A 13,970-nucleotide genomic window follows, 5' to 3' on the forward strand; every position below is an offset into this window, starting at 1 on the left:
TTGACTACAAAATGTTGTAAAAAGGACATTATTTATATTTACATAATTACTGTCCAGTGTCACCCAAATGAGGATGGGTTCCTTTCTGAACCTGGTTTGAACCTGGTTTCTTTTCTCTCAGGGACTTTTTTCCCACTGTTGCCTCAGGTTTGCTCATTAGGGATAAATGTTAGAAATAAATATTTTAGTTTAAACTTTATTTTTTTTATTCTATACTTCTGTACAGCTGCACTGATACAATGTCCATTGTTAAAACTGCTATAAAAATAAATTAAATTAAAAAAAAATATTTATCAATGTTAAGCTGTGTCATTTAGCTAATTAGATAAATACATTATTTATGCTGATAGTAGTAGTTATATTGGATATATAACATACTTCTATTTAATCCGAGAACATGTACTTTACTCAGGTATTAGTTGAAATATGTTAACAATGTATTTTCATGGTGAAAACCTCCCAATCCGGCAACCCAAACCCTGCCCTTGGCATGTACTCTTCAGTACCATGGAAAGCGCCACAGGTCCAGATTTTCGACTACAAAGGAGACCCCGAATTCCAAACTGGACATAAATACACTGTATAACGCGCTACATAAGATGTAGGGCTACACATTAAACCTTATACTATACGGAGGAGAAATTTGCTCTTGGGTCTCCAATTTTCCCTATGTTGTTCAAATCACAAGATTACACAATTGCATATAGTAACACTGTGGTGTTTGTATCTTACAGTAATATGGTTAACGTACTTGCTAGTCCTTGCGTAGTCCAGATATTTCAAACGCTTGGCTAGGTCTGCTCTTTTACTATGTTATTGTATTTGAAGAACCTGTAGTTATTTTGTCTATTTAATTATGCGATGAAATAATACAGCACTGTTGCTTTAAAACTTGTCGACTCCTGTAGCGCTCTCTCTCTCTCTCTCTCTCTCTCTCGTTTGGTGTGAAATGTGACTGCATCCCTGTATCCCTGCTGTCAAAGCTACAGGACATCTAGCTTGCTGCACGGTGGAAACAGGCACATTGGTGGTAGAAAGCAGATGAATGCTGAAACAAGTGTAGCGTTTGATACCGAATTATATAACTCGCCACTGATCATTGAAAAAAAGTGTGTGAAACTTCATTTCGCATTTACACAGTTGAAAACAGGCGTCTGGAGGAACGTTTTACGAGCAGGTTGAGTAAAAAATACGAAGAATCCATCTCGTAGACCAAGGAAAGCTCTTTAGAAGAGCGTTGTTCTTGCGGTCGGTGCGCGCGACTTTCCCTGAAGTACAAGCTTTACGCATAATGTCGAGGAAAAAGGCTTCAAAGGGCAAAGGCAGCAGCGCGAGCCCCTCTACAACCAAAGACAACAGTAACAAATCGGGTAAAAGTGGCCTGGTGGCTGGAGTTCAGGCTAATGGAGTGGTGCATCCGAGCCGACCATCTGTCAGCAGTAGTGAATTTTACGACGTCGCCTTCAAGGTGAGCAACAATGAAATACGTAGCTCAATCTGAGAAATAAAGGTTTTATCCACCACCTTTTGTCTAGGCCACTTTGTTTTATCTCTCTAAGGTAACCTCCAAAAGTTTTTATATGGAACCCTACAGCAGGTTTCTCTTATACAACACATTTCCAGGTATAGTTTTTGACAACAGTCATGTTGTCCTCATGAGTTTACTTATAAGCTATTGTGTATATTTCCTTGTAAAATCATTTTATGATGACACTTACTGTTTTACAACATTACTTTTCATAGTTTTGAGTTGGTGTAAATATATTAATAAGGATAAAAAAAATAAGTATAAAATAAATAATGTTTGTTTAGGTCTTATGAGAATAATCATAACAAACAGTTTTCACTGGGGTAAACAGAATTTAATCCAATTCAATGTAATTTTATCACACTGCTGTGCTATTGTTACAACAGGTTGCCTGAAAACTTCTGATTTGAGTTTTGTTGTTATTTTCAAAGAGATTCTAGTAGTGCATAATTTAGAATCGTGTTTATTTCCAGCTTATTTGCATGGTTGGATATTTTGCTTAAGTGGTTTATTAAGATCATAATCAAGTTGCCTTGTTGCACATACATAATCAAGCATGGACCTTGATCAATAATGTATATATATTATATATTTAAAAGGAAACTCTGTACCAGTAGCTGTCTGCATGTTTCTACTCTAATGTTTAAGGCTGTGATTAAGGCAGCATTTATATTTTACATTTTAAGTCGTTATTTGTATAAAGTTCTTTGATGTCTCCCTTAATCTGAATTTTGCACCAGATTTGATTGGTTGAAAGAGTGATCAACACCAGCTTGTCTAAAACAATCCGTACACTTATCAGCTACAGCCAGTGTTTTAAAGATTAGCAAGCACCTGTGAGCACACAATATTTGCTACACATGTTGTGAGCAGATGCAGAAGAGAGATAACTGAGGTTTAGGGCTGTGTGTAATTGACCGTGGCTGCTGGGTACATTGCCAGATCCTGCAGAGTGCAAACAGCACATCCGACAGCTGTGTCAATATGCCGCATATTTTGAAACACTGGAAGTACAATGACTTAAAACAGTTACAGGTGGAGAATTACAAATGCAGAACACCCACAACAACCAAAGCCAATTAATGTGCAATCAAAAATAAATCACAATGAGCAGAATGGAATCAAAATTCAGTTTGCATAATATCAAAGTTAATTTTGAAACAAATAACTACAGCCCTAAAGATACAAGTATTTCAGTGAGAAGCAATCTACTGTATAGAAACCCACAACTGAAATTTGGCACATACTTGTTCTAGGTTTGCCAATTGTTTTTTTTTTTTTTTTAATCAGATAGTCTTATCTGCAACAGGCTGGTTGCAGGACCTGTAACAGGAAACACACTGCAAAGCTACAGTCCATACTGAAAGTCATGATTATGACCTGTTCCTTACAAAGGCTACACCTTTCAGAGAGAGTTTTCTCGATGTAGGGAACCACAATTTTTCAGAATCAAAAACAAGTGTCCCAGTTTAACAATTAACAAATGGATTAAATAGTGAAAAAAACTTTCCCTGGCAGTTTTAATTAACATGATGACCAAAGCATTACTTTTCTCTTTTTTAATCTTTTTTTTTATTCTTTTTTTTGTCATACAAATGTAGCCTAATATTTGTCCTGTTGGTAACTCGTTGATTTCCACTATGGCTTTTTTAATTTAGTACAAAATAACACAAAGAATCTTTAAAAGTGACAAATTTCAAAGTAAGTTATTCTCATTGAAACAACTGATGTGCACCTACAGAGCAACAATGTTAAGTGCCTTGCGTAGGCTTTCTCATTTCATATGGAAAACAGCCAAAAACACACCATAATTTGCATCCCATAAGAGACCTACAATAAATGACTGCAATTCAAGTATCATAATTTTCTTCATTATTAAATATAAAAAACAGTATATTGTAAGGTTGTGTGTACCACTGGGAAATAAAACTGATATCCTTCAGTCTGTTGGTAAATGACATGGAGTTATTTTGTTAGTTCAGTTGCATGATTAAATAGTGCAAATAATAAATTTGCTGAACTCATGACAAACAATCTTTATCATACAGCTGGCAGCACAGAAACAAGCTGCCCTCTGTGTGTAACCCAAAATAAAATTTATTAAAACACAGCCTTTGATTCATTCACATTTGATACATAATAAACTGTTCAAAACCCCATAGTTGGTTGCTTATTAGATGTATCAAAAAGGCAGGAAGGGGAAAATGGGAATAACAAAACGTAATTGTCAACATGGGACTCAAAGATCTAAAATTGCCATGGTGGATTGGGTTTTAGATCCGATCCACATTAAAATAAAAAAGATAAAACAAAAATGTTCATATATGCATAGTTTGGGAATTTTGAACAGTTTAAACTGAGTAAGATTAGAAGCGATAACTTCTGAGTGTCATGTTGGTGTTTCACCATATGAGAAAATGGAAGGAGCAAAATAGGGATGGGATATGTGGAAAACTGAATAAGTTGCCATTATTTTCTGTCTGTTTTACTGTAATCTTATACAGTAAGAAAGAATTTGTTTATGATTTTAGAAAATGGACGGATAAGGAAATGAGAAAGAAATCACAAGATAAAAGATTATTAAAAAAAGAAAAAATAGGAAGAGAAAGGATGGAAGAGCAGGACCAATTGCAAGAGATGTGAAGTGAAGAGGTGTGAAATAAACCTTCAATATGGTTAGAGGAAGCAGATGGAACAGACATTTTGGTGTCTGAAACTGATGAGACCACTCACACTTACCCAGCTAACCCAATAAGCTTAATCACATTAATGCCCACTGCATTCTCTATCTGCAGGATGGAGAAGAGGAACACACAACTGCCTGAACTGTTGGAAGCCTTTATCATCAACACTCATAAGTCTCATAAGTTGCTATTCGGATGTATTTGATAGTAAAGTAAACAAATTAGTAGTCAAATACAGATGGGTGGTCTTCAAATCAAGAAGTAAAAAGTGAGGAAGAAATTACATTGAGATTCATCCAAATAAATAAATTAGAAACTGAATTTATAATATAACCTCTTTGTTATTTTCTCACTGTTTCACAGTTCATGTTACACCTTTATTAAACTGTGTGATTACAACTGGCCCAGTGTTGCATGTCCCATCCATGTTTTGCTAACACTGAAGTAGGGTTAAACCTCACACACTGTACATACATACATAGATCCACCAATCAGCTATTACATTACAACCACCTGCTTATTGTGCAGATGTACCACCAGAATAGTTCTTCACTATTTAAGCATGCAATCTACAAGACCTCTGAAAGGCTATTGTGGTATTTGTCACCAAGAGGTTAGCAGCAGATCCTTTAAGTTGCAAGGTGGAACCTTCATGCATCAAACTGGTTTGTCCAGCACGTCTCACAGATCCTCAGTCGGTTTGAGATCTGAGGATTTTGGAGGCCACTTCAACACCATTGTCATGTTTCTCAAACCATTCGAGAACAATTTCTGCAGTGTGACAAGGTTGTGTTACCCTGATAAAAGAGGCTGTAGCAAATTAGAGAATACCTTTGCCAAGTGTAATTGGTTGTACTACAGTAGGTTTGCAACAGTGATTAGGTAGTTTTTATGTTTCAAAGTAATACCTACATGAATGCCTAAGGTTTCCAAGCAGAATAGAGCCCAGTGCATCACACTGCCTCATCCAGCTGGTCTTCTTCCCATACTGCATACTGGTGTCATGTCTTCCTCACATATGCGATGCATGCACACCCAGCCATGATGAAAAAGAAAATGTGATTCACCAGACCAGTCTTCGTTGCTCAAAGTGATTCATCAACCCCGGACTTCCACTGGTTCATTTTTCAGTTCTGATGCTCATATGCCCATTGTAGACACTTTCAGAGGTGGATAATGCAGCCTGGTGACAGGGTCATGGGCACCCAAGGCTCACTGATGTGCCCAGGACCCTGTCCCCAGGTAATCAGTTGTCCTTCTTTAGTACACATTTGGATTTTACTAACCACTGCATACCAGGAACCCCCCACAGGGCCTGTTTTGGAGATGCACTGATTCGGATCCTTACACTGACCAATTTTCATATTCACTTGCTGTTTAATATTGACAGGTGCCGATGTTTTAATATAATCGATATTACTCACATTTATTATATACAGATGTACTGTAAGATATAAATATTAAATGAACAAATTATATTTAATGTAAATAACTTGCAACCAGGCAAAATGTATAACAAAAATGCTTTCTATCCTCTTCTGTGATTTTGTATGCTTTTATAATTCACTTTGTAAATTTGGGACATGACAACTGGCAACACATGAACAATTCTGAAGCTACCTCAGCTAGAAAAATACCAGCACAGAGCTAGATTATAAATGTCACTCCTCCTGTGGTGCCACTTGTGCAACTGTTGACAAGTTTATTTCTGACTTGGTGAGAACATGAAAAATTGGCATATGCCCAACCAAATCAGCAATGCCATGTTATACACTGTCCATCATTTCTCTTGGTTTCATAATCCAAGAACAAATTACCACTTATGAATAATTCACATAGTGTATATTTACATTTACGTGTATGGCATTTAGCAGACAGCCTTATCTAGAGTGACTTACATTTTATTTCAGTTTATACAAATGAGCAATAGTTTAAGGACCTTGCTCAGGGACCCAGCAGGGGAAGCTTGGTGGACCTGGGATTCGAACTTACGACCTTCCGATCAGTAAAAGATAAGCCTTCCAGACAATATTTTTGAAAAGTTATCATCTAATGTAAAATTAAGCTCTTTCTTGGCAGACAGTGTAATATGTTTATTTTTCTTAAAAAAAATTGCACTTTTATTTAAGAAAATGAAATAGCCAATGTTTCCTTTTGGTCTTTGGGGTAGTTTAAGGTTAAGGTTAGATTTATGGAGTATGGATGCAAAGCATAAATTAGTTAAGACAATGAGATTTCCTCACAAGAACAGTAAGGTGGGTGGGTGTGTGTGTGTGTGTGTAGTCAGCACTAATGAGTTGTCTTTGCTCCAGGTGATGCTGGTAGGCGACTCAGGAGTAGGGAAGACCTGTCTGCTAGTGCGCTTTAAGGATGGAGCATTTCTGGCTGGCAGCTTTATTTCTACTGTGGGAATTGACTTTAGGGTAAGTGTGACATACACAGACACAAGAAATTTTAAAAAGTTGGAGATGCTGATTTATTAAAAATGTATTTCAGATTTTTTTTTAATTTTGCTAACATACTTTGATTTAGAGCTTTTGCTGGTCTTTGAAAGCTATTGGCCTGTTTTAAAATTAAGTTCAATTAATTAAATTATTTAAGGAACTTCTAACTATCAGTGACTATCAGTAATGTGCGTTAAATGACATGACACTAAAATAATTTAATTTAGTAAAACTGCTATGTTTGATATCTTTATCATGTTAATAAAATCACTCTGTTTATCTGTTTATTGTTTTCTGATATGGTAAGTTTAGATTTAGCATTAATAGAAACTTGTAGAATTGCCCAAGGGATGTCCAGCATATCAGAATAATAATTTTATGTCCTTCCCAATATTTCCTCTGAAATGTCTGGTTTTCTCCCAATACCCAAAGACATCTGAGTAGGGAGATTAGTTACTTTAACTTGCTACTAAATGATTACATAAATGTAGTGTACAGCATTTCACAGAAGTGAGTACACCCCTCACATTTTTGTAAATATTTTATTATATCTTTTCATGTGACAACACTGAAGAACCGTGGCCACAAAAGTGATTACACCCCTAGGTGAAAATGTCCAAATTGGGCCCAATAAGCCATTTTCTCTCCCCAGTGTCATGCGACTCGTTAGTGTTACAAGGTCTCAGGTGTGAATGGGGAGCAGGTGTGTTAAATTTGGTGTTATCACTCTCACTCTCTCATATTGGTCACTGGAAGTTCAACATGGAACCTCATGGCAAAGAACTCTCTGAGGACCTGAAAAAAGAATTGCTCTACATATAGATGTTGTAGGCTACGTATAAGAAGATTGGCAAGAGCCTGAAACTCAGCTGCAACACGGTGGCCAAGACCATACAGCGGTTTAACAGGACAAGGTTCCACTTAGAACAGGCCTTGCCGAGTTGAGTGCATATCCAGAAGTTGTGTTTGGTACTGTAAATAGATGTATAAATTCTGCCAGCATTGCTGCAGAGGTTGAAGGGGTAGGGGATCAGCCTGTCAGTGCTCAGACCATATGCCGCACACTGCATCAAATTGGTCTGCATGGCTTCTGTCCCAGAAGGAAGCCTCTTCTAAAGATGATGCACAAGAAAGCCCTCAAACAGTTTGCTGAAGACAAGCAGAGGGCATGGATTACTGGAACCATGTCCTGTGGTCTGATGAGACCAAGATAAACTTATTATTCAAGTCTGTCTTGCCAACAGTCAAGCATGGTGGTGGGAGTGTCATGGTCGGGGGCTGCATGAGTGCTGCTGGCACTGCAAAGCTACAGTTCATTGAGGGAACCATGAATGCCAACATGTATTGTGACACACTGAAGCAGAGCATGATCCCCTCCCTTCAGGGACTGGACTGCATTCTGGGCAGTATTCCAACAAGATAACAGCCCTAAACACACCTCCAAGATGACCACTGCTTTGCTAAAGAAGCTGAGGGTAAAGGTGATGGACTGGCCAGGCATGTCTACAGACCTAAACCCTAATGAGCATATGTGCGGCATCCTTAAATGGAAGGTGGTGGAGCGCAAGGTCTCTAACATCCACTAGCTCCATGATGTTGTCATGGATAAGTAGAAGAGGACTCAAATGGCAACCTGTAACGCTCTGGTGAAGTCTATGCCCAAGAGGGTTAAGGCAGTGCTGGAAAATAATGGTGGCCACACAAATTATTGACACATTTTCACTTAGGGGTGTACTCACTTTTGTACTCACAGCGGTTTAGAAATGAATGGATGTGTGTTTAGTTATTTAGAGGGGACAGCAAATTTACACTGTTATATAAGCTGTACACTCACTACTTTATATTGTACCAAAAAGTGTCATATCTTCAGTGTTGTCACATGAAAAATATTTACAAAAATGTGAAAGGTGTACTCACTTCTGTGAGATTCTGTATGTGTGAATGGTGGCATTTAGTGACTGGAATCATTTTTGAAATGTATCCCCTGATTGTGCCATAAGTGTTACTACTTCAGTTATTAGGGCATATATTTTATTTATATGTGTCGGACAGAATCAGTTATAAAGTGCTAAAGTGCTACAGAAGCCAATTCGGGGTCACAAATTTAAGTGTCTACTTAATACTGTGCTGAGAGAGTATACTGGAGCTGAGAGAGAATCAGAGAATCACAATAGAAATTGCTAGCTGTTTTGAAAAAACACTACTTTGTTAAACTAAAACTGAACAATCCAACATTATGTTGAAGCACAAAATGTAAAATGTTTTTGCATATTTTATATATTTATATATACAATAATATATACATTTATGCTGTCAGAGGAACTGATTATTTTTTTTTATATAATTATATTTGAATAATGGTTGCACAATCAGGTTAATGCATTTCTTGCTCTATTCCATTAACAGGCTGAAGGTTTTACTTTATTATACTTCACAGCAAGACTCATTTAAATAATGTTGCCTCGGTGCTTTTGTGTGATTTGTAAGCTACACACATACAATCCCAATGCTACCTGTGCATGTGTGTAGAATCACAGAGAAGGTTGAAGAGTGTATAGACCTGGGAGAATTGCTACTTGAGCACAAAGAACTGGTGAAAAAAATTATACGCCACATGGCGTGTGTGTGTGGGCGAGTGTGTTTGAGAGTGTACAATGGAACAGACTTTTCTGAACAGCGTGTGCAGTGGGCTGGTCATAAAGTACCGATAGGGGAGGTAGGACCTGCTAAAAATATAATTAGAGATGGACGCATTCTCTATAAAAGAGAAACTATATCTCAGTGGGCTTTTAAGAGGTTTCCTCAAGGAACCACAGTTTACTTTTTAATGAAAGATTGTGGCATACACTGATGAGTTACACAGTCTTAGCTGTAAAACATAAGTAACACAATCTTAGCTGTAAAACATAAAAACAATATTAGCTTGCCATGAGACATTACTAAAAATAAAATACATTAGTTAATTTTAGTGATACAGCAATAGGAAAGCTGTGCCCATGTATTTAGTTTGGTAAATAATTAATTCAACTAATTTGTTGCTGCAAACATTTTAATGAATAGAATCCTATTAGCAGTATGACATCAGCTCTCCCGTTTAGTGCAAATGAGCACATTGTGGGATTTGTTCACTTCTATTTTGCACAGCTTTGTGTCAGTGTGAGAATAAGATCTCAAGATACAAGAATGTTTTAAGAAAGTTTGGGGTGAGTAAATGGGGGTTTTAGGAGATTTGGTTAATGTTAATGGTACAGTATTTTATTTATAAAAAGGTCGGCGGGCCCTTAAGCAAAGCATTTACCCCTATGATATTCAAAGCAAGTATTTTCACTCTAATATGCATACAGTATGTGACAAATCAAGTTTTTTTTTGTTTTGTTTTTTTTTTTGTTTTGTTTTGTTTTTTTATCTTCTTTTGCTTGTTTAATCAGTGTATATTCCAAAATCCGTTGCAAACGAGAATACACTCTTGTATATCAGTGTGCCAATTTGAGATTTAAAATTTTAAACCTCAACTCAGTTCAACTTGCCAAACCACACTGAAATTCCATAATGGGTAATGCTATCTTGTGGTATAGTGTACAATTGCAGCAGGACACCAAACCCTTTAGTCTACACAAAATAAAATAGAGTTGTTATTATATCCTGCTGTATACAGAATTAGCTTGAACTTGGCAATATAGATAACGATCATTGTTACAACAAATACACACAAATAAGAAAATATAAGTGACAAGTAGTTCAAGTCTTATAGATAGTAGAATTATGGTAAACCACGTGTTGCAGCTTTTTGGATGAAATAAACACATTTACAAAAAATAATAATAATAAATAAATAAATATACACAGCAACCCTGACCAGGTTAAATGAATATCATTTGTGCAACATGCATGTTCCTGTACACAAATGAGCCATTGTAAAGAGATAATCAATATTATTCACTTCAGCTGTCAGTGATGAATATGAACCATTCAGCAATAACCTTAAAACCACTGACAGGAGAGATGAATAACATTAATTATTTCATTACAGTGGCACTTGTCAAGGGGTGGTATAAATTAGACAGCAAGTGCTTATGCACGACGATGGCAGAGTCTGATGATTCACAATTTCGTTTAATTTATGTGGATTGATTTCCTGTGGAAGAGATGGCAGCAGAAGAAGGTAAGCTGGCACTATGATGATCTGGCCATGTTTCTGATGGGAAACTGTATTTGTTATTGCAGTGTTTATTCGTCTTCATACTTTAATTTTCGAATAAAAACGTTTGATCTTAGGAACAGGAAGACAGACATAAGAATGAAGATAGATTTGACTTTTTTACTAAGCTTTATGCATACAGTCAAGATGCTACCACTTCAGGTTCTGATTATCCAACTCTAGCAAATTCTTCCTTCAGCCATCTGTGTCTGGGTACCCAAGGCCACATATAGGCTACAAGAGATTTCTTTCCATAGCAAACCATGGCAACAGCAATCCTTTTTCCAACAGCACTTGCATTTACCCCAAAAGATACAAGCTCATGGCCTGAACACATGTTTTTTTTTCTTAAATGCTACAGAAAAATAGAAATTTTTCCACCTCTGTTTTTTTTTTATATTCCCCCCTTTATTGTCAGCTGTTGTTTTTAAAACAAAAATCATTATGATATTTTATTAACAATATTTTTGACAAAGTATAAAACTCTCAAGTATCCGTTCTGAAAAATGTTTCTTCCTATTTACCTTCAATAATTTTTTCTGAAGTAACTATATCCTGTCTCTGCTTGTCTACAGAAATTGGATGTCACCTAAACTGCTAGACATTACTGAAATATATTCCATTCATCTAGGATGTAATTCCATTTGTAAATCATTTACAAAAGTGATCACATGTCTCTTCACTGAAAGCCCTCTAGAGGATGGTGGTACTGTCATTGTGTTTGCAACTCTTGTTTCTTAGGCAACCATTTTACAGTCCATTTTACAAAAGCACTTCTTTTAGTGCATAACCATTAGATGATTCTGCACATCTGCAAAATGATATACAGTACATCAGTCTACAGTATGTTAAACTCAAAGTAAATAAATCTGACAATTATCATAGTAAAGTAACAAATTCAAAGCTTATTTTATTTGCTTTAATATGAATTGTGATGTTTAACATATGTGATAATACTGGAACAATTTCCAGCAGTAGTAAACATTTATATCACTGTAATGCTAAGTCTTGATGGAAGTGCTTTAAGCTAATTCAATAGGAACTATGCATGTAGACTAAACTATCATTTTAATTATATCAGATTAACTATTTTTCAAGCATAAATAGGGAATTTTAGGCTTTTATATTAAGCATTGGGCTGAATGTGAGACATGGAATTATATTCAGCGTGAAATGAAATTTGAATAGATGAATTTTATGTTTAATAATATCTTTTTGCATAATATACATGTTTCTTAATCAACATGAGTCAATCTTAACATGAGTCAATGTTTACCAGTCACTGAATGATTACTTCTAATTTCCACGCAATGAATGAAATATCCATTTCAATTCCATAACAGTAGGCTCCCAATTGCCATGACAACCATAACCAATGGCTGAAATATATATGTCTATAAGGCTTGGGCAACGGGTGTGACACCCTTAAACAGTATTAAACTGTATCTTTTGCGATATCTGCGATATTTCCTTTACAGGGTGCTACTGTATTTACCGATTTTACTGATCATACTGTAGTTAAAGACTGAATTACTGGCTTAATTAAAAATATCTTATTTTATTATTTTTCATAACCGTAGCGGCAATAGGAAATGAAATACAACATACTCATGTATGAAACATCTTTTAAAGCAAGGTGCAGAAACAATGACCCAGAAACTGAAAGAGCCTGAAACAAATGCACAAAAGATATATGGTCATTTTTGCCATATACAGTAATATAAAATATCAAAAAATACTAAGGCATACAAAAAGTAAAAAAATAAATAAACTATTGGTTTCTGTATTAATACCCATTCATATCATTCATCTGTCCTCTCACACTCCAAAGTCCATTTAGCATTATCAGAGACAAAAATGTAAAATTATTTGGATTAAAAATGATTCATTTGTCTATTGATGCCCTTTCCTCCATTTATCCTCCATCATAGGCAAACTACCACTTGAGAAAAAAAAGCTTAAAAAGTCAATAATTATTATCTGTTTTTTTTTTTTTGTTCCCACTGACAAATCAATGTTTGTTCCCATCATCACATAAAACCCCGGAGAGAAGTTAAAGTGACTGCAAAGTAAAATAAATAAATAAATAAATAAATAATCTATCCCTCAATACAATGTCTCTACGTTTATCTAAAGAAGATGAAAAAAGTAAAACTGCTGTTTATTTACAGCAATTACATAGAAGATACTGCCTGTTAGTGTTTTGTGGAAATACAGCAAAATACTGTTAGAAATTACCTATAAATTTGCTAATGGTCATATCACTATTTGATCTGAACCCTGTGAAGACTGTAGGGAGCTGTCAAAATGCAAACTATTTTGAAGCTGAAAAAGGGGAAAGTTGAGTAAAGGCATTGCAAAAGCATTGAACATAGCCAACAGTTTGGCCAAGGAAAACAACAGCAGTTAAAAAGAAAAAAATATTGTTCACGTTGTAAAGAAAATAATGACAGCTAGTGGCAACATCAACAACCTCCACGGGGCAGGGGTGAAGGTACCACAATCCACTTTTTGAAGAAGACTCTCAGAACAGAAATGTAGATGCCATAGATTCCAAAAGGAAACACAGAGATGAGCTGCAGAAGTTCTGTAATGAAGATCACACTCTAAGTGATGGAAAGTCTAAAGTGTGGAGAAAGAAAGGGTCTGCACATGATCCCACTGGTCAAGCACTTTGTGCTTTTTGGCAGACATTTTCATGATACTGTAGAAGAACTGGCGCTGCTATTTATTTGCAAGCACTTCTAAGTTTCACTGCAGAATATCAGCAACAGATGAAGTATCAGTTAAGTATCAGTTATCGGGTAAAGAATTGATTCTGATCCGAGAGAGAAAGAGAGAGAGAGAGAGAGAGAGAGAGAGAGAGAGAGAGAGAGAGAATCAGGACTTTTTTATGTTACACTCATTTATCAAAGCTAATGAAGAGCTCCCTCTGATACTGTAGGTCTCCTGCACTCCCCCATGAAGTGGCTTACTTTCTCTCTCTTTTGAAGTGGCTTACTATCTCCTCCTACACTCATCCCTGTGTAAGCCCGTACATTTCTTCATTTTTACATAATGTATTATTGCTTGTCCAAAATGAAAAAGACTATATTCCCCCATTGAATTAACCTGTG

General features: G+C 36.0%; 1 protein-coding gene across 2 annotated transcripts in view; it reads left to right on the forward strand.

Annotated features, from left to right (window-relative positions):
- The first annotated feature begins 952 nt into the window (after nt 1-952).
- Nucleotides 953-13,970, forward strand: part of LOC132861279 (ras-related protein Rab-26-like) — a 73,271-nt gene continuing 60,253 nt past the window's right edge. The window contains exons 1-2 of one of the 2 annotated variants that reach the window (XM_060892714.1): nt 953-1,468; nt 6,525-6,635. In XM_060892714.1, coding sequence (XP_060748697.1) covers nt 1,292-1,468; nt 6,525-6,635 — 288 coding nt within the window. In that variant the 5' untranslated portion in view covers nt 953-1,291. The remainder of the gene's footprint in view (nt 1,469-6,524; nt 6,636-13,970) is intronic. The other variant, XM_060892713.1, reaches the window with a different exon arrangement.

Source organism: Tachysurus vachellii, chromosome 18, assembly GCF_030014155.1.
Source record: "Tachysurus vachellii isolate PV-2020 chromosome 18, HZAU_Pvac_v1, whole genome shotgun sequence".
Classification (NCBI taxonomy): domain Eukaryota; kingdom Metazoa; phylum Chordata; class Actinopteri; order Siluriformes; family Bagridae; genus Tachysurus; species Tachysurus vachellii.